Source organism: Gasterosteus aculeatus, chromosome 18, assembly GCF_964276395.1.
Source record: "Gasterosteus aculeatus chromosome 18, fGasAcu3.hap1.1, whole genome shotgun sequence".
Classification (NCBI taxonomy): Eukaryota; Metazoa; Chordata; class Actinopteri; order Perciformes; family Gasterosteidae; genus Gasterosteus; species Gasterosteus aculeatus.
This window is the reverse complement of record NC_135706.1, coordinates 15101648-15122823: the sequence shown is the minus strand read 5'-3', so window position 1 is coordinate 15122823 and position 21176 is coordinate 15101648. Positions and strand designations below refer to the sequence as shown.

General features: G+C 49.2%; 2 protein-coding genes and 1 long non-coding RNA gene across 3 annotated transcripts in view; all 3 read left to right on the top strand.

The window, feature by feature from the left end:
• Window positions 1-21176, top strand: part of fkbp3 (FKBP prolyl isomerase 3) — a 73606-nt gene that overhangs the window by 16347 nt on the left and 36083 nt on the right. The window lies entirely within an intron of this gene.
• On the top strand, window positions 627-3181 carry LOC144389397 (uncharacterized). Its single transcript, XR_013453410.1, has 2 exons — window positions 627-758; window positions 1951-3181. It is a non-coding gene; the product is annotated as an uncharacterized LOC144389397 (long non-coding RNA).
• On the top strand, window positions 5586-14444 carry LOC120807977 (E3 ubiquitin-protein ligase pellino homolog 2). Its single transcript, XM_040160506.2, has 7 exons — window positions 5586-6460; window positions 9493-9622; window positions 9798-9899; window positions 10366-10563; window positions 10643-10828; window positions 10911-11116; window positions 11217-14444. The coding sequence occupies exons 1-7, from the start codon at window positions 6381-6383 to the stop codon at window positions 11599-11601; spliced, it is 1287 nt and encodes a 428-aa protein (XP_040016440.1). The 5' UTR covers window positions 5586-6380; the 3' UTR covers window positions 11602-14444.

Here is a 21176-nt window from a genome sequence, read left to right as displayed (position 1 = left end):
AAAGGAGGGGGGGGGGGTAGTGAGGGTGGGGGGTAGTGAGGGGGGGGGGCAGCCGATGCTGACGTCGGGCTCACCTGTGGCCCTCAGTCAGGGGACGGTCACGTGGCTGTGGGGGTCACATGTGTCCCCGTACAGGCCGACTACGGAAGTGTTGGATTTGAATGAAAGCCCGAGCAGACCTGCTGAGGGGGGGGGGGGGGGGGCGTTCAAACAATACTTTCATTAGAAGCTCCTCCATCATGTGTTTACTCAGGCGTTCCGCTTCGATTTTTGATCTCGGTTGTTCACAGAGCTGACCAGGAAACTGTCCCGTACAGGAAACTGTCCCGTACAGGCAACGAGGGGGGCGGCAGGCGTCCGCTCATGAAAGTGTGTTTTTAAAGACCTGAAGCATGAAGCACACTCAAACTGAGCGTGCCTGCGGGGAAGTAGTCACCTCTCTGCTTGTCTAGTTTCTGTAAAGTGCAAACACGCCTGCACCAACCGCCACGTGGCGACACCCCGGAGCCGCCGAACGAATGTGGCGTTGGAATACGGCCCTGACCGTTGCGTTGACCATTTGCTTAGCGGTGGTTTACCCTCTCGTACACTGCGTGATGACATTTTGACCCTTTTTGGTTTGTGACCAGATTGAACGAGCTGCAGCATCACGGAGACACCGCGAGCTTTGGGTTCACCGGTAACCCGTTGGCATGGAAATGGAACGTAACCGACACAAAGGCTGCGGCCGTCACACGTGTTGCTCAAATTGGAATCTGGTGAGCGGAGTGTTTCATCATCGCGGTGCCATAGTTGTTTTTTTCCCCGCACTCTTCGCTGCCTTTCGACTGAATGATTTGTCGTCACAGGCATTTCCTGTCTAACAACTTCCACCATTGGCACGCACGCACACACACAAAGGCCCTTTGGGACGGGCTGGATGAGCCGGAGCCGCGGCTCAGAAAGGGTCCCGGTTGTCATGGAGCCCGTCCTTTTTTTTCGAACGGCGTCGTAAAGAGCAGAGTGACGTCCGGCCCGCGGGCGAGTCGTCGCACAGAGCGGCTCCCTCCGCCTCGCACAATGTGCTAATAATTACCGGCGGCCCGAGGCCCGTGTTTGCGCTTGGTGGAGAAGAGGCTTCAGACGGGAATCGACGGAGGCCTTTTTGTGTGTGTGTGTGTGTGTGTGTGAGGGAGGAGAGCAGGTGGGGGGAACTCGAAGGGAAGCGTCTGCAGACGTTCAACACTGCTTTGCTGATGTTTTTATTCACAATATAATATATATAAGATAATGTCATTGTTTGGGTGTGATCAGTTTCACACACAATGATGAAGCGTCAAGAACAGGAAGCAAGCACTGAGACGAATCTTACTTCTGCAGATAGAAACCACCTGATCACTGATACTGAAACTTTTATTTGGCTCCCAAAAGAAGAAGAATTAAACTGTAAAACTGACACCCCCTCCCTATATTTATCAGTCCATGATATATTCATCTGATATTCCATCAGAGCTTAAGCTAAACTAATCTGCTGTTTCTATTGAGCCATTTTAATAATAGCTTTGCTTAAGCAACACATCTGTTGATATTCCCGCTCGCATCTTGAAACAGAAACCTGCCTTTTTAAATCTGCGCACGTGTTGTTGCTCTGATGCTCCAGATTCTCTCGCCAATAACTGGTGATTACTTTGTAGATCTAATGGATCTTTATCAAAGTTCTGGTCTTTTGTTCCCCACGTACAAAATGTTTTACGTACCCTTCATACTAAATTGTATTTAATTTTAAAGAGGCCTTTCTGCAGCCTAACTGCATGAAAACGTCTTCAAAGTGACTCCGTGATGTGAATGTAACACATCTTGTCTGAGCGGCGGCGTGAACAACAGGAAGCTATACCCGAATTTCAAATTACAGAAGAGATAAAAGAGTGCAACTAATGGCTGTATTTTAAGTTGTGCTCTCATTCACGGCAGGAAGTGACATATGCTGCAACCTTCCTGTGTAACACATGGCCCACCACAGCGACAGATGGGCAGAAAAAGGAGATTAACAGCGCGCTACAAAAGACCCGTGTTCTTCGGTCTGGATGAAGACAACTGCAGGGTTAAAGTAAACCATGTGTCTGCTCCACGGCACCATAATTACCTGCGCTGACAAAACAGAGAAATTACACAGTCTTGATGTAAAACGTCTGGCTGCTTTCGACTTGAATTTGGCCCAGAAGAGCGGGAGGGACGTTATTTTTATCTTGGTAAATTCCCCTTTGTGACTTTTGGTCCTGATCCGTGAATCAACAAGTGTCACGATGCCTCTGCGAGTTCTTTTAAAAGCTGCTGTAACGAACCCCGAGCTGTTGAGCCCTTCACACGTCGGGCAATTATTAATAGGTCTGCCCGGGAATTATTGTCAGACTGAACAGGGAGCCAATTATTCAGAACGTCTCTCTCTCTCTCTCCTGTTGGCGACCTTCCAGCACAGGAATAGAGTCCGGCCACACAACTTTCATCCCTAAATAACACGCAACACGAAATCCCTAAATACCCCCCTCCTCCCCTCCTCCTCCAACGCCAGGTCCCATTAGTGACCCGTCTGAGGAGCCATCTGCTTCGGTGTGTGAGGCCCTCACGCCAGCAGCTGTGCGTGTAGCCCGGCTCAGGTACACGTCCCGGCAGGTTGTCCCGGCAGGTGCTCCGCGTGCCCAAAGCCAACGGGGGAAGAACGTCCCGGCTCACTGGTCTCTGTCTAGGAACGCTTTAGTATTCACGCCTCTGCGAAGGTTATTGAGAGCGTTGGATTAAGCTGCGGATGAAGGTTCGCTCAGTTGTTGTTGTTTTTTCCTCTTTCTACTGCGACGGGACGCCATCAATGATTCATTCACGATTGAAGCGCATAAAGTCTGCAGCTGTTAATCTTTCACGCTCCAGACTGCGATTGGGCTCCGCGGCTGTTTCTGCGAGGCCAGCGCGAATGACGTCGTTATCTCCTGCTCCTCACATGATCTCACAAGATCTCCCATGATCTCCCCTCGGATCCATTCGACAACATCGCGACGTGCGATCGACGGCCCTTAAAACGCGGTGCAACGTGGTCTTTGACTAAACTGCACATCCTGGATGGCACCGTGTACGCCGCCTCCCCCTCAAGCCATCACGCACACTGTAACCACCGGTTTATAATGTCATTCAATTAAAATGTTTTTGCAACAAACGTGCTTGTGTATATACAATTGGAGTTGTGTGCGCGCGCAGCCCGTCGTGTCCAGGAATGGGAATATGCTGAGGCCGATCTGCAGCGTCACGCCGCCGTCTGCCGCCTCCCCAACCAGACACACACAGCAGACGTTTGTGCACTCCTGCGTGTGTTTGGTGTCAAGGAGTCTTAGTCCTGCTACAAAACAGGGGAGGCCCGGGACGGCCAAATGACAGAAATACCTTTTCTTTGTGTGCTCTCGTCTCTATGGCAACATTGACAAAGACTCCGCAGCAGATGTCCGGGGCACCTCTAAGCCGTCTGGTGGGCCGGGCGGTCCTGACTGCCGATCCCTCACTTATCGCACCACATATCGGTTTCCACCGTTTTAAAGCGGCACCAGCTAAATCCAGATCGAGGAGGTCGGTCCGGAGGCGTCTTTGCATCCAGTGGCGCGCAGGCAGTGTGGGTATAAACCGTGGGAACGACCCAGACGTCACATTCATCATGAAGCTGGTCCGATTGGTGAAACGTGCTCCGTGGGCCAAAATACAAAAGCGTTAGAGGGGACCTTGCAAGTACACTAAAGGTCTGTTTTTCATTCGTGGCGCTCAGTGTTTCTCTGTCTCTGAGGAACATTTGAGTGAAGCGTTTCTCCAGAAAGGTCATTGTTGGTGCACGATCTGTGATTTGCTCACCAAATATGGCTCCTAGATGACTCGTGTGACGCTGCGGTTGTTTGCTTCTACACTGCGGCGTACAAAGGAGACCACACATCCAATCTGGCTGTTTGGATCCCTTATATTCATGAATGTCAAAGCAAGCTGCCATAAACGGACATTTAAAATGGAAAAGGACAGACTGGAGTGAACTACGGTGCAGCATTTTATTCATCCCAGCAGGCATTGTGGGAATAAATGCTGAAGCACAGTAGCAGCAGGTGAAAGCCAGAAGAGACCGTGACAGTTTGTCCGGCTGTCATTTAAACAAAGGCGGTGTCAATCAAAACTGCCATGTCCGATTTATTTTTCATTAATTACATCTGCTTCTCTTCTTCACCTCCTACTGCAACAGGATCTTGATGACAGAGCCGATGACATCATTGACAGACGCGCTCTGTATAAACAGTTTGCTGGCCTATTTATATCAGTGAGGCGAGCGAGAGAGACAGTTTATGAACAAAACGTCCAACCTGTGATCACAAAACTCTCCCCCGCTAAATATCCTTTAACGGGCCAAAGGATCCATCACACGGGGCGATGAGCTAAATGGCTAGTCTTTCAATGCATTTTTTACATTGTGAATTCCTGGTTCGACTGGGTAAACACAAATGAAGGGGTGCAGCAAAAGTTTCCTGCGTGATGGAGGCCAAATATGTTTTAATGGTAAAATGATGCCAAACGTGGACAGGCACATGCCGCGAAGAAAAGTGGGAGCAGAGGAGAGAGCCCGAGAACATGCAAGGACAGCGAGTGAGCGAGGAGGGTGTGACCGTGATCCCAGAGTGGGAAAGAAACTCACGCACATCTGGTCCTTCCAGTTTCTATTTTGTATTTCAGAGGAAAAGGAGTTTGAAAGGTTAAATGCCTGATACACACAGAGAGAACTGGCATTCTCTCTCCTAATGAGGTGAGTCAGAGCCCTCCGGTTGGTTGAATTGTTACTTGGTGGACTAGGCATTTCTAGATCAAAGGTGTGGTTGAATGAGTCATTGCCCCATTCAGCGCCACTAACAGTGTCTCTCTGTAGCGGGTGAGGGGCCGCGCCACCATTTCCATTTAGGATCTCATGTCGTACAGCACAGGTATAACGACCGAAGGGTTTGCACAGGCAAATGTTTCCAATGACAACGACATACCAGATAGCAAAGTCATGCAGGATGCCGCGCGGCGCCTCTGTGCTTTACCCCGCATGCAAGCCGCTACACGTTCGCACGCCCGCCAAGATCACAAGGTAGGCCCGCCGTTCCAGTGGAACTACGGAGACACTGACACCCCGGCTCTGTGCTCTGAGCAGAAGGACGTGCAGCGGAGGCTTAGCTTGCACATCTCATTAAATAACGATGAACAGCAAAGGTCGGTTGTTGGGAGGAAAGTGTGTGTATCACCCCCCACCTCCATCCATCCCATTCATTCATATCGCCGGAGTCCAAAGTGTAGCCCCAATAATTTAAAAACACAGACGGGGTTAATGGTTCCCGGAACAGGTAGAACTAACTTTAGACACACAAATCAGCTAAAATAGTCAACTTCATTGACAAGAAAGTTTCACTTTGCAACTGAGGTGCACTGCCCCCATGTGGGCACAGATCTGTGAATAAGTTCACAGACACAACTGTGTGTGTGTGTGTGTGTGTGAGAGAGAGAGGGGGTGGGGGGGGTATGTTAGTCTATATCTGACTTCCCACTCCCACGTGCGATGCAGATGAGGGAGAAAAGAAGGCATCTCGTCTGGGGCGCAATGGCCATGGCCCACATCCGCGCTGCAACGTACAACCGCCCCCCTCTCCTCCAAATCGTCTCATTACGTCAGATTCCGTAACGACCCGCCCGATCACAGCTGGAGGATTTCCACACGTACCACCGAACGGCCTGTTGTTAAACTTTAAATGTGCCAGAACTCCTCACACATGCCAGGAGGTGTAAGCGGGCACTTCCTCTGGATTTTTGAAATGCCTCATTTTATTCAATCCGCGGGAGGCAGTTTCCCGTCAGGGCCGCGTCCATTTCTTCTTCCACAGGAGGATCCGCGCACAGTGAATTTTGCTGATTGAATTATAAATAAACGTGTATTCCCCTAATCATTAGTGTGATATTTAATGACTTTGAAACATTTGTCTTTGCATTGTTTATTTCGTCAAGTATTTCTTAAATACATTTTGAACACCCCGCCCCCCCCCCCCCCTCTTACGAAACATGGTACGTCCCACTCCCTGCCGTTAGCCGTCGTTGTATCCAATGCTAGTGAACAGATATGTTGCGATACCAACTAGCTACACACCGGCATTAAAGCCACGAAAAGATGAGCCTTCACGGGATTAAAACAATAAAACAAACAACAGCAAGTCTGGAAAAACTTTGCCCAACAGTGCCCAAACTTTGGTAGACTACGACCCGAATCACTTCCCGTCAGTTTCGAGTGTGTTAGCATTGTTTCCCCTCAACACTATTTGCCGTCGGACGCGTTTCTTCTTCCCCTGGAGCGGTCCAGTCTGATGAATTCACCGAAAAAAGACGCAGATGATGATGTGCCCGTTAAAGACCCGGTGAAATACGGCGAATTGGTCATTTTGGGGTGAGTCTCTCTTCTTTGAAACCTACACATGTGCAGCGCGGAGACGCGCTCGAGCGACACATTAACGTTACAACGTTACATTGTAGCGAACGGCGGATACAGCAAAGGGACGACGCGCGAGTTCTCATTTAATCCACTGCTTTTATCCAACAGTCCCCTCTTATTGTTGTATCCCGCTTAAACAAATCCACCGCAACACATTCATTTTTTTTACCCCATCTATTGCACAATACCGTCGTTCGCCGCCCGTCTATGACTGTGTAGTAACGTCACAAACTAACTTTATGCCACAACTGCGCCGCCGTGCTGCTCCGGCGTCAACGTGTGTTTGAGGGTTAAAAGGTGCCTAAATAAATGTGTGTGTTTGTAGCCACAGCTCGGGCCACTATGTGCCCGCTTTTTTCATCAATGGTTGTAGTGTGTGTGTGTGGGAGGGGGGTGGGGGGGGGGCGCTGGATTGTTCGGGCTGAAAATCCCAATGATGTCATACTATGCTGGATCTAAAAGTAGGACCGGCGAGGCTATCATCGTCTGAAAAATACATGAGGCTCGCTCGTATTACTCAGTCGTAACGAAGGAATAAAAAGCTCGCTGCCAGATGACCACCCGTGCAGTGAAAAGGAGGAGGCGGGGAGGAGAAGCCCCCCCCCCCCCCCCCCCATCCAGCAGGATGTGCTGATGACAGCCACCAGCTTCCACAGCGTAGAGCTCCTCACAGTGCAGAGGTCTGCAGGGAGCAGAAATGCCACCACACACACACACACAGAGTCCTATCCAGGCTCACACAGGCCTCCCTCTTGCCCCGCTGAGCTTCCTGTGTACGCCAAAGATAACTGACCTGATGGCCTGTCTTTTCCCCTCCGGCTGGACACGGGAGCGAGGAGGCCCCGGGCCCGCCTGCATCAGAATACTGATTAGTCGCCCTCGCCGTCATCTGAACGTTTGAACAGAGCAGCCCTTTTACATCCTCTGGAGGAGGAGGAGGAGGAGGAGGGGGGAATTGATCGTTTCACGTCCTTTACGAGGTTTTTTTCTCACTGCATGCAACTTGAACGCGGGGCGTGCTCTGCGGCGGCACTTTTACGCGTTTAAAAAGCTCTTGTATCAGATCATCTTTTAAAAAGTGTAGCGATTGAGCATTGGCGTGAGCTGGCAGGCCGGGATAGGTGTCCTCTCTGTGGTTGTAAACAAGGCCGGAGGGGAAAATAGATAAATGGATATTGCTGCTATCATGTGAAGAACGTCACGTTGTCATTAGAGTGGCACACGATACACGGGTAATGTCAATATTAGTTGCATAAGTGATCCCATGGCGCGTGTCAGGGTTCAGACCCACAGTCAGAACAGGCTGTTCTTTCTCCTGCTTCCTGTCACGTATCACATTTTCCCATCCTGTGCTGTGCATCCGTCCGGCCCGATGATCCCGTGGCCCCGTGAGGTCGACGCCGGCTCCCCTGCAGGCCGCGTGGCCTTTGCACTGGCCGCTCATTACCGCTGCCCCCGTCGACTCACTCGTAAACCCCTCACCCGTCGCTGCCCCTCCCCATCCCCCAGCACACCTCCTCGTCTCACCCCGTAACCCCTCTTTATGACGTCTCTGTCGCATTCCTGCGCCTGCCGCGCCGTCCCTTCCCCACCAGCCTCGCGGTGTCTTGCTGACTGCTGACTTCCACAGAAGCGGACCCCCCCGGGTGACTTGCCCTCAGCCAAAATAAGCTCTGTGTCGAGGGGCAGAAGGAGTGAATATTTCATATTGCGCTTCATGACGTGCGCACATGCGTGATGCAGGCCGGAGCTGCCCGGGCAGCTCTCGTGGTGCTGCTCTTCCTCCGGCCTTTACACCCTCTTGACCCTCTCCGGTCAGCCGGGATCTGGTTTAAACCGGCAGGCGGGCTCATGTTTGATCTGATCTGGCCTCAGGGTGGTTCCACGCAGAAAAACATTTTTGCTCCTGTGATTGAAGTGCAGCTCATTAACAATGCATAATGTCAACAAATCTCCTTCCCACACACACAGACGCACACAAACCTAACCACCAAAAAACATTTATACAATTTAGAATTCACTTCAAACATGTCAATAAAAACACCAACGCTAACTATAGTTAAATACAGTCAAACTTTTCAATTAATGGTATCAGACAATACGATAATTTATTTCAATGTTAGAGGTAAAAACAAGTATTCAATTTCTAATGATGTAAAATCCAAGGATATTTCATGCCTTCGAGAAGAAAAAAGAGCAGCATGTCGGCATTTCCGTTTCATGCAATAGCAACAAAATACATTTTCCGAATATCATAAATGCTCTTTTGCTGAATCTGGACCAGGAGCCTCCTGATCCGATCAAGCCTGAAGGCCACTAAACTCTGCTTTTGTCCCTCAAAGTCTTCTTGCCCGCTGGTGATTCTCCGAATAGTTTTTAATAAGGAAAATGCTCCGCTGATGAGCGAACAGACTGAAACCACCACACCACCTTCTGTGTGAACTCAAACCGTGAAAGTGATGCTTGTCTCAGTTACTTTCATCAAAACGTGGACCGTGATATAAATCGTTTGATGTTTAATCTTTAAATTCTCACGGTTTCAATTAGTTATTACTCAAAAGAATAATCTGGATTGTAATGTCTGTTTCTATTAGCGAGTGCGACGGCATTTTTTGTCTTTAGCGCGACGGTTTTCATGAAAATTACTCCGTCCTGCCGAAAATGCTTATTGTGTTGAAAAAAGAAAGAAGGAGATGATGAGCGAGCTCCGCGTCGGTACGTATGAGCATCAAGTAGAAGCTGGGTGAGTGAGATCAAGTAGTAGTTCACCAGTGGCCCGAGTGGGCTGCTTCTCTGAAGAAGGATGTCGCCATCAGTCCAGCTCTATTTACAGCCACTCCCCTCAGAAGTAACAGGCTCAGAACAACACAACCGTGTGTCCTCCCACCTTTGGGCTCGTCTGTTGTCCGTTGCATTCTGGTCGAGATGTTCTGACGTTCGGCTGTGACGCTCGCGCCGCCGCTCACGCTTCTTCTCCTCCTCTGCAGGTACAATGGCTCTCTACCCAGCGGAGACCGCGGGCGCAGGAAGAGCCGCTTCGCGCTGTACCGGCGGGCCAAGGCCAACGGGGTCAAACCCAGCGCCGTGCACATCCTCAACACGCCGCAGGACGGCAAGGTACTGTCTGTCCTGCACACGTGTGTGTGATTAACTCACACGTGGTGATGAAGTAAAATAGAAGCCAGTATTTCAAATCACAATCAGGCCATTGTCGCGTGCAGCGATGGATATTTGAGTAGCAGTGTTTTCCTGAAGCGTGCATGAACGGTGCTTGTCGGCGGTGTCGTTGCAGGCGGTGCACAGCAGGGGGCAGCACAGCATCTCTTTCACGCTGTCTCGCAACCAGACGGTGGTGGTGGAGTACTGCCATGACAACAGCACAGACATGTTCCAGGTAACCACCGAGGCAATCGAGAAAACGGGGTCAACATATTCCAGATTTGGGATCACGTGCAAGCTCGCTCCCAAAAATACGCCGTTATGTAACTGCATCAAAGGGGCGACGCTACAGTACGTTGATTATTTTGGTGCGTGACCAATGAGCATTGAGATGAAACTTGTGTGGAAAATCTCCAAGGGAGTCTATTTTTAAACACAAAGTTCTGGTCTTTTAATAGAATCACATATTTCTGCAAATGATGTTTCCTGCAAATGATGACGCATCTCACACACAATCACAGGGGAAACAATGTTCTTCGCGGCTGTAGAAAAACCCACTTTAAGTACACGTATAAAACTATTATTACTAGTGTACTTACAGCAATGCAAATTATCACTGTGAAGGACCTTTGTTCTGATGAAATGTACCCAGGAACAGCAGCGAGTCGTACTGAACACGCTCTCTGTGCTGCTCCCTGCAGATCGGACGCTCCACAGAGAGTCCCATTGACTTTGTGGTAACGGACACCTCCGGGGGGGGGAAGGAGGGGGAGGACCCCTCCATCGCTCCCAGCACCATCTCGCGTTTTGCCTGCCGGGTGGTGTGTGAACGCAGCCCGCCTTACACCGCGCGAATCTACGCCGCCGGCTTTGACTCCTCCAAAAACATCTTCTTAGGGGTGAGCGGGCCGATGAGCCGAGTAACACGCGTGTTTGTGTCCGTGTGATCCCGAGTTACTCATGAACCTCGTGTCTCAGGAGAAAGCGACCAAATGGAAAAACCCCGACGGGCACATGGACGGGCTGACCACCAACGGGGTGCTGGTGATGCACCCGGAGGGGTTCCCCGAGGACCCCAAGCAGGGACTGTGGAGGGAGATCTCTGTCTGTGGAGACGTCTACGCCCTGCGGGAGACGCGCTCCGGCCCCACCCGGGGCAAACTGGTGAGTCGCCGGCGTCCGCCGAGCACCAACCGGGGCTGCGAGTTCGCAAAGTAACGCGTCCGTCTGTGTCGAACCTGGACAGGCGGAGGGGGAGAGCAGCGCGCTGCGCGACGGTTCCCTGGTCGACCTGTGCGGCGCCACCCTGCTGTGGCGCACGGGCGAGGGGCTCATGCGCTCGCCCACCCTGCGCCACCTGGAGGCACTTCGCCAGGAGCTCAACGCGTCCCGGCCCCAGTGCCCGGTCGGCCTCAGCACGCTGGCCTTCCCCAGCCTGCCCCGCAGCCACAGGTCAGTTTCAAACGTACCGCGTCGCTCTCCGTCGGGCTGTTCCTCTTCATTCACCTGCATCGGCGCTTCCTGCAATGCCGCTGTCCATGTGTCCCCCCAGCCTCGAGGAGCGTCAGCCCTGGGTCTACCTCACCTGCGGCCACGTCCACGGGCGGCACGACTGGGGCCAGAGGTCCGAGGGCGTGGCGCAGCCGCGAGAGGGCGAGGGCTCGACCACCCGCCGAGAATGCCCGCTGTGCCGCAGCGTGGGCCCCTACGTGCCCCTGTGGCTGGGCTGCGAGCCGGCCGTGTACGTGGACGCCGGAGCTCCCACTCACGCCTTTGTGCCGTGCGGCCACGTCTGCTCGGAGAGGACAGCCAGGTACTGGGCGGAGACGCCGCTCCCGCACGGGACGCACGCCTTCAGGGCCGTCTGCCCCTTCTGCTCCGCCGCCCTAAGCACCCCCGGCTGGACGCGGCTCATCTTCCAGGGCCCCATCGACTAGCCGCCCCGCCCCTCGGCAACCACCGTCCCAGCAACGGCAGGATGCCCGGGCTACGTCCACCTCGCAGCCGTTGGTCGGTGTTCAGGTGTGACCGATCAGGTGGTCGTTTTCGCGTAGTGACAGCAGGTGTTCATCAAACGCCGTCCTTCGTTGTTCCTGGATGTAGCCCGCAGCTTAGTCCCCGCCCCCGTTTATCCCTCAGGGCTGGTATACGATGTAGAGAAAAAACAATCATCAATCATCAATCGTCACTCCGACAGTATTTAGTGTAACTGGAAGATTCTGCCGTTTTTTATTCCAACGAGAAAGGGTCCTCACAAGTAAAACCAATTCACACACAGAAGCTTAACCGATGCTGCTTGAACCTTTTTGAAAAACAATTATTTTCACTCCATTATCAAACGACAAACCGATATTAACGCTTTTATTTCCCCGTCTCGGGAAGCCACGTCTGAAATGACAAGTAGCTTTTTGCACAAAAAGAAAGGAATGGCCTTTTTTACTCAGTTCATCTGCGAGGCCGCACTGGCCCGCAGCGCCCACGTGTCCTTAACTCGGTGAAAACGCCGCCTCTTGCACTTCTCGGCCCGATGGCCGACCCCATCTTCACTGCTACGCCGCCACTCATCCAACAGTATTAACACGTCTGGCCTCAGATTATGCAACAAACAACAACAAAAACACCGTCACCTTTCACACTTGGCGTCTCTAAAGACGCTCCCGAGCGACCCGGCTGGTCGCGCGTCCACACTGCATTCACGCGTTACCACACGCAGACCCTTGTGTCGTACGAAGGTTGGAATAAAAACCTGCAGACTCTTTGGTGATGTAGAGGGAGCGCTGTGTCAAACAGACCCCCCCTCCCTCCCCCCCTAAAGGCCCAATCTTACCCTGAGCATCAAGCGGGCGGAGGATAAACGCCGGCCGGGCCGCGAAAACCCGGAATGAGATCCACTTCATAACTCTCTGCAGCAATAATAGCAGTTCCACAGATAAGCTCGACGTTGCTACATCGGCTCAAATGGTTTCCAGGTTAAGGGCTCAACCAGAGGCCTGTTCAGTGTCACCATTTGTTTTATTTCCAGATGTGTGTGTGTGTGTGTGTGTGTGTGTGACATGTAACCAAAGCACTAGAATTAAAAGATGAGCAGCTGAATCGGCGATGAAACCCCCCGACATTTAAATACTCTTTTCAGACGCATTAATAGCCTGAACACGCTCGCGCTGCCGAAGAACACATCAGCCAATCGCATCGCTGCTGTTACTCTGGACACACTTCTGGTTGCTGAATTATGCTCAACGGGGTCCGTGTTAGAATGACGTCGCATAACCTCACAAGATAAACTTTTTGTTGTTGTTGTTGTTTCAAAGAAAACTATTTTGTTAGGAAAGGGGGGCGGGAGGGATTTATTTGGGGAAGCGGGAGGATTTCCTTTAGATGTTCAGTGTTAAAAAAACGACAACTATTTTTCTAACTGATAATCGGTTGTAGTTGACCGTTACTCAGTGTAAGCAAGTTCCGTATGTTTGTGAATTCTTGGCGTGGTCGATGTAGGACGGCGTGTGAGTGACAGAACACTGTGTCCGACAAACACACACTTACCACACCGCTACGGTGAAACATTGCCCAGACAATGAATGTAGCCAAATACTCGGGCTATATTTAGCCTCCCCGGTGCTCATATTGAATGGTCTATATTGTGATACTATTTTTGTAACTGAATATTATGGTGTTTCAATAGTAGCCTCGAGTGTGGAAGACGTGTAATTGGTATCTCACATGGGAACAGTGTCTAGCTTGCATGTGCTGAACGTACACACCCGGTACGTTCACTACTCGTACACGTACTCAAAGACTTTGCACGCCGAGGGCGTTGAGCCGCGGACCAAGACGTCTTCCGAGCCCTCGGCCGCTGAAACGGCGGCGTTTCAGTTCTGTTTTTGTTTTTAGTTTTAGAAGACCTCTCTAAAAAGAAAGAGAACAAACATACGTGTAAAACACAATTATCCTCATACTTGATAGATGCGTCCAGTCCCACGCTGTGGTGTTGATAATTACCGTGGCTCAGGATTACAGATGTAGGCTTCACAGCTGCAGACTCATAGAAGACACTCAAAAAAAGCTTCACAACCGCAGACACACACAAACGTTTGCGTGAGAGCCTCGTCCGATGTAAATGCCAAACGTTAAAGGAGCGCGGACGGCCGGGTGGCCTCAGCTCAGCCGCACTTAGTTAAAGGGGCACAAGCGGGCTGTGAGAACATCTGGATCAGCCGCACGCCAAATCCAGTCCGACCTGCTTCTGGAGGACAAATAAAAAGACATAGAACAATTAGCGTCACACCGCTCGGCATGTGGACGGACGAACGGCTGCAGCACCCTCAATGGCTTCTAGTTTACAAGCTGACATATTTATTCTCTTTTTGCTTTGTTTCAACCCTCTTCGGGTTACAGGTGTCCATATGCAAGTTTCTCTCCCTTGTTTTTTAGATTTAAATATTGGTGAATTTTTCAGATACAGTATTTTGGGTTGTTTTTAAAACCACTAGTAACATTAGCAGTCTCTCTAGCTTTGTTCTTTGACTTTTTTTTCTTTAAATGTTTCAATTGAGCTTCACTCCAGATGGCAAAACCTCAACCTCCTCAACTAGTTAACTCATCTTTCTCTGGGTGGGTGAATAGCTGACGCGTATACAGCGCAAAACCTCACAGTCAATAATGCATTCCTTTTTAATACATCTACGTTATGTACAGTCATTTTGTATTATTTTATATCATATTCTGTAATCGTCCGGTGCACAGACAATCTCTATACACATGTCAATAAACCTGTTGAAAAGTGGAGCCGTCTCTGTTCTTCTGGCTGTCCTAATGCGCCGATTACACCTGGTTTGTATGATGAGGAGTGGAAGTCGTATGTGCCGCTGCCAGCAGAGGGCGACCTCCACAAGCACTGAATGTGACAGCAGGGCGCACACACACACACACACACGGGATGATAAGGTTGCTTTGAGTTGCATCACCTCTTTAAAATAATCCAGCGTTTTAATGAGCAGTTTTGGCAGTTCGTCGTGTTCATCACCGCGCAAATGTGATAAGACGCTTCGGATTCACACAACGGCAGATTCAAAGCAGCAGTTGAAAAGATTTAAGTTTGTTTCTTTGAAAAGTGTTCAGGGTTTCTGCTGAAAGACCCCTGGAGACCTGCAGAGAGTGGCGTTACTCAGAGGTTTGTTCAGGAACGATTCTCCCGATGAACCACGGGAAAGAGGCTTTTTCCCTTTTCCTTCAAAGATTACAAAACCCTTTTTCACGCTCGTGTGTTCAGCTCATTTACTCCAAACACGGGTGAGAGAAAATCAGAAGCTCAAACTGTTTGTTAACTAACAATTTTTTATTACAAAAGTGGCTGAATTCTTTGATGTGAATCGCAATCATTTTCAATGAACACAAATAGGGAAACTTTTCTCTCCAAGCCTGAACACTTTAGCTCTGACGTATTTTGTAATCTTTAAGAACGTCCCACAGTAAAACATGCAGATATCTAGTGAGTTTGACAAATGATCTTTACTGCGAGGAAGAAGAAGAAGAGAACCCGTTCTCAGTGATCTAAGCAAACAGAAGCGACTCAGGTGGCGAGTAACACATTTTTTAGCAAACCAAAACGTTCACACTGAAAGCGTTAAAGCTGTACCTTTTTTTACAAGTCGCCCCCTGGTGGCCATTAGGAAGAATGCAAGTTTACGGCGCTTCAGCTTCCAGACCCAACTGTGACCAGCAGTTTGTTTTCAGTATTTTCATTACTTGAGGAGGCAACAGTCCAAATCCAAACTTTTTATTGATGTAGTGTATTTGTTTTAAACGCAATAGGCTCCTAAATTAATTTGGTTTTAATCATATTAGTAAATGCTGCACACAGAGAAAAGCGTGATCCAGGGCTAATGGAGGCCCAGCAGCTTTTTCCTACCCCGAGGCTCCCTTGCAAGTCGTGCTGTGTGTGTGTGTGTGTGTGTGTGTGTGTGTGTGTGTGTGTGTGTGTGTGTGTGTGTGTCATGGGACCTAGCATAGATGATGGAGGCCGGGTTTAGCAATACAGTTCAATTCTCTGCGGAGGGATTTGTAGGTTTTGATCCCAGCTAATTAATGTGAAACCCTCAAAGGGGAGGTATCAGTGGCTGGGAAGTCTGAAGGGGAATGCGTGTGTGTGTGTGTGTGTGTGTGTGTGTGTGTGTGTGTGTGTGAGTGTGTGTGTGAGTGCGCTTGGATGCATGCAGACACGGTGAAAAGGCATCTGAGTCATGAGTGTGTGTGATTAATAATCAACCACTCCGATATCTTCCTCTCTTAGGACTCACTCTGGAGGTAACGGCGGCGTTTGTTCCATTGTTTCATCAATCCACCCATTAACTACAAACACTGGGAAACTTTAATTAAGCCGGGGGCCACAGACGATTAATTAACTTTAAGACTTTCACTTCTTTTTCTTCCCTTCTACACATTTCACTAAGTCAGCGAGCCAAAGAAAGTGTTAATTTAGCCACATAATTTACAAATCCAATTAAAGCCAATATTAAGGCATCACAAGCTGCTGTCCTGTGTTCTCCAGACTTATACGACTATTCTCTTTTGTGCCTCGACTGGCAGAGAATGCCGGCACACGTAAGCTGAGCAGAATGTATTAAACCCGGGTTAAGAGTTGTAATAAGTTTGATTATTTTATGGAGTTTATTATGCTGTGTTATCCTGTTAGGGAGGCGATGTTGTGGCGGTGGGTCGGTAATCCAGGCGGTCTCATCAAGTGGTCTCCCACCCTGCCGCCGCCCGGGCCCGACCTGCATGAGAACACGACATCTGCCGCCAACGCCCGTCCCAGTGCTCACATGTTCCCTCACTGCTGACGATGCTTCACCTCCCACCTCCACCCACTGCAGTGTCATCCGCTCACTTTTATATATGCATTATTCAATTAAGATTAAGATTTCACATACAGGATTGGAGCAAATAAAAAAAACTATATATATATTCATATACATTTATATAAAGCTCTATTTATTTTATATATATATATATATATATATATATATATATATATATATATATATTTATATATGTATATATATATATAGCGTATTTTGGGGCAAAATAAAGGCCTACTTTATGATATTGCAAATAAATGCAAAATATGTAGCCCCACATAATAATAAAAGTCTATTTAAATGCCATAAACCGTGTCCCAGAGTTACGCTTTACATCAGATGAAGCTCTTTTAAATGTGTAAAACCTCCTACAGCATAATAGTTACGTTTCTGTTTCAAACGTTCTTGGAGACGTGCACGTGGACAGCAGGTAGTTGTACCGGTAGTTGTTATAGCAACGCTGGTGAAAACGTGCGCAATGAAACGCCACAGTGGGAAGCCCCGCCCCCCCCCCGGAGAGTTTATCAAATGGACGCAAGGACCCGGATGACTGACCGGAAATCGCCACAATTTAATACACTGAGGTAAGTTACTAGCTAATAAACCAGTATTTTTATGTTTCAGGATAAACATGTTAGCGTATTTCTGTAGAATGTAGATATTTAAGTATATATATATATATATATATATATATATATATATATATAAATACTACCGTATAACTTGATATATGATGTATATCTTCTCTCCAGACACTTTAGCTGGTTAGCACTTTAGCTGGTTTTGCTTCTGAAGCGAGTGAACTCAAATGTTAATGATGGTTAGTGTGGCGCGTACGTCTGTGGCTCTTAGTCTCTGTGTGGTCTCTTCCTGTGCAGAACGTGTTGGCGTGAGCGGTTATGAGGCCTTTCGTCTGATGCTTTGGGGTTTAGAGCTGAGAAATGAGGCCTTTTAGCAACTCACCCAACCTGACTCACCTTTGTGACTCTGATTTATGACTGTTCATGTTTGATTCATTTTGTATTAAGCCTTTGAATATGAGCTTATTTGTCTCTTCTGTTCCCCGTTTTCCCCTCAAATAACTCTTAGTGAACCCACCCATGTTATTATCATTATCATTATCATGATAAACCATCCAATAACGCAACACATGTAACGCAGCTTTCTTGTTAAAAATACATGTGATATTCTCCACATGTTTTGTGAAGTTCATTTTTGAAAGAACACGTTGAAAGCCGGCGTTGGAGGGGAACCTAAAATGGTCGCTCGGGGGGGGGGGGCGCGCCGCGCCGCCGCTTGACGAGTTGGAATGTAGGCCAAACCCTCCTCTCGTTCACACGTCTCTCCAAAACTTCCTCCTTCTCCCGGAATGTCGCCGCTCGCTCCGAGCGTGACCAATAGCGGCCCCGAGGAGGCAGCGGCGTAATTCCCCGTAAACGACAACTAATGAAGACGCTATTTCCCCTCATTACTTTGTGTCTTTGAGGGTGGGGGGGAGGTGGGAAGGGGGAAGGGGGGGGCTTTCGATGCAAGAGTGTTTATTTCACTCTCTGCTATCCACGCGTGGAAAACCGAGTGCTCCTCTTTTCTTCTCCTCTTCTCTCCTCAGCACCGCCGACAGTCGAGGATGAGCGCTCGTATCAGCCACCCGCCCAATTAGCACCGCATGGTAGGTGAGAGCCATTTTGAAAACATTTCTCATTACACCTTATCACCGGGGCACAGAGGGGGGGGGGCGACATGAAGCAAATTAGAAGGGTGAATGAGAGACGGAGGGCGGAAAAAAGAAAAAAAAGGAGGGAGGGGCCGAGGACATCAAAGCGTTCGCACTCTATTTAAATTGAGTGATCTTCTGTGAAAGATCCCCACTACATAGAGATTAACCCCCGTCCTCCCTCCCACTCACACACGGCTAATATCACACACACACACACCCTTGGATTTATGTGTCAAGGGTTAATAACTATGAGGCGGAGGACAGTGGGGGGTTCCTGCAGAATGCACACGTGTGCGTGGGCACGTGTGTGTGTGTGTGTGTGTAGAGTATGTTTGCCTGCACGTGAGGATGTCGGCGTGTGAGCAGGTATTTTCCATGATGTTTTTTAAATAAATGAATGAACTCCCGGCCTCCATTTTGCAAAGCGTCAAAAAAAAACGACTGCGGACGCTCGCCGGGCCAACAGGGGGCGATAAACGCTGCGTCAAACTAACGTTCACTGCGGCGCGCTGCGGTCCGAAGCGCTGGAAGCCCAAGGAACACGTAGTTGTACGAAGTATACTCAGACCGCTCAGGGCCCTTCCATGACCACCCAGAAGAGTCCCAGGGGGTCCCGCCGATCGGGTCACGCCTTCGCTGTGTCCCAAAACGACACAATGTAACAAATGCGAAGTAGCCATTTTTTGAAAAGTAGCCGTTCTAGTGACGTAAAGGTTCCTGTGAACGAGGGGCCAAAACACAGAGGAGAACCTCAATTAAAAATACCCGTGGCGGTGGAGAGGGCCCGAGAGCTCCCATGAGGGGGGGGGATCACACAGCGAGTGAGAGGGGCTCAGTTTCATCTCACACCGACGGACCGACATGTTACAAATCCCGCCCGCAGCCGCACTGAACAGACCTGCCAGCTCTGCACGCCCACACACACACACACACACACACACACACACACACGCACACACACGCACACACACACTGTGAGGTTGTGTGACAGTTGAGCTGCTGCCGGTTTTCCACCAGTTTCATCACGTCTTTTAGCTGAATGCAAATACATTTGCAGACGGGAGAGTTGCATCTTTGCGTGTTTTGTTTATGAGCCTTTCGCTCCCCGTCGGCGCGCAGGTATCTGTCCGTTTGTCCCCGTTGTCTTCAGTATATGAAAGAGAGAGTGTGTGCGCGTGCGTTCCGCCTCTCCTTTCTCCAGAGTTGCGCCTCGTGCGCCCGATCCCGCCCGGTGGATTAGTGACGTCAGCGGAACTCACCCTCTCCCTCTGATAAGGCCACGCGCCGCTCTCTGCTCCCCGCGCTCAATTTCAGATAGCGCTAATGGAATCTGTCCCGCGCGATTGTAATGCGAGCGAGACTCATTTTCCACGGAGCTTGGAGCTGTCAGCTTGGCAGGACTGTTTTTTTGAGGGGGGGGTACGAAGAGAGAGGGCCGATGGTAGGACGAGGAAGGAGAGGCTGCTGATGAGGAAGAGGAGGAGGAAGGGCTGTGAGTGTGTGTTTTTGTGTGTGTCTTGACGCGTGTGGTGCGAGGCCTCTTCCCTCTTGTCAGGAGGCCGTGAAGTGGCTCCTCACGCGCCGTCCATCACGGTGCAAACCTGCACACACACACACACACACACACACACACACACACCTCACAATATTCAGAATATGATAAAATTACCATATCGTAAATATTATAAATAGCATATAATACCTACTGTATATTATATTAAATGATAAATATAGTACGATATAAATATTTATATAAAATCTATTTCAACATGTATAGATTGAGATGCACCTATGAACCTAGTTTGTTGGGGAAAGACCAACTCAAAAGCCCCACAAAACTTTGGACAAAATGTCCCTGTTTTCATCCACGTCCCGGTTGTGTGTCCTCACCGCAGTCCTGCATAGCAATGTTAACTTAGCACGTAGCTAACTAGCTAGCTAGCTAAACCTCCCGGTGTACCCGCCGGTTCCCTTTCGGCCCGTTTTCTGATCGTGAGGTCAGGCTCATCTGGGTCCAGCTGTTTTAACTCTAGTTTCTCCGCAAAGTTCTCCTCTCGTACCGAGGTCGGGTCTTGTTTGTATTGTAGGGTGCTAAAATTATTATGTCACTCATTAACTTTATCAGTGATTGGCTACCTGTTTCTTGGACCCGGCGCTTTGGGACCCGGCCCAGCTGAGACATGCGGAGAGGAGGACGTGCAAAAAATTTTTATTAATTTACATTACAGGTCATTCAGCAGACGCTTTTATCCAAGCGACTTACATTACACTTTTAACCCATGGCTTTTTCACATTTTTGCCTGGGGAGCAATTAGGGGTTAGGTGTCTTGCTCAGGGACACTTCGACATGGAACATGGGGCAGCCTAGACTCGAACCACCAACCTTGTGCTTCCTAGCACACCTTCTCTAACCCCTGCGCCACAACAATCCATTTACAAATATTACCGGGTATATAATCCACGTTTCAAAAGCACAAAAACACAAATATTGACTATTTGTAAAAAGTATTTTTAATTTAATAAACAACAAAAATTAATAAAACGTTTTTTTATTTTAATTTTTACCTGCTCATGGGGCCACAACCCGTTGCCCTCTATGGACCAGCCGCCACTGAGTTCAGTTAATAATCAATTTACATAATGATGATGTTGCTGGAAAAATGTTAATTCCAATAATAATATCGAATAGTGATTTTTGAAATAACATTAACAGATCCATTAGGCTTTTAAGCAACATCTGATAGTTGAAATGTAGTGGGATGTCTTTACCTAAACATATTTTATTCTTATTCAGATTGCTGCCAAAACACCACGAGAAGGCTGTTGGCTCATTTCCGCATCGGGACGTTTCTCCGCTCTAGTGACACAATAGGTGTGAATCCAGTGACTCTGTCCTGGTCTCATCTTCCGGGTGGAAAAGAACCTCTATAGCGGAGTAATC

What these genes read in the sequence shown, in the direction of transcription:
- LOC120807977 (XM_040160506.2), top strand. Translation starts at nt 6,381, where the DNA reads ATGAATTCACCGAAAAAAGACGCAGATGATGATGTGCCCGTTAAAGAC. An exon ending in ACACGCCGCAGGACGGCAAG is followed by an intron (nt 9,623 to 9,797) that starts GTACTGTCTGTC and finishes GTGTCGTTGCAG; the next exon opens with GCGGTGCACAGCAGGGGGCA. An exon ending in CCAAAAACATCTTCTTAGGG is followed by an intron (nt 10,564 to 10,642) that starts GTGAGCGGGCCG and finishes CTCGTGTCTCAG; the next exon opens with GAGAAAGCGACCAAATGGAA.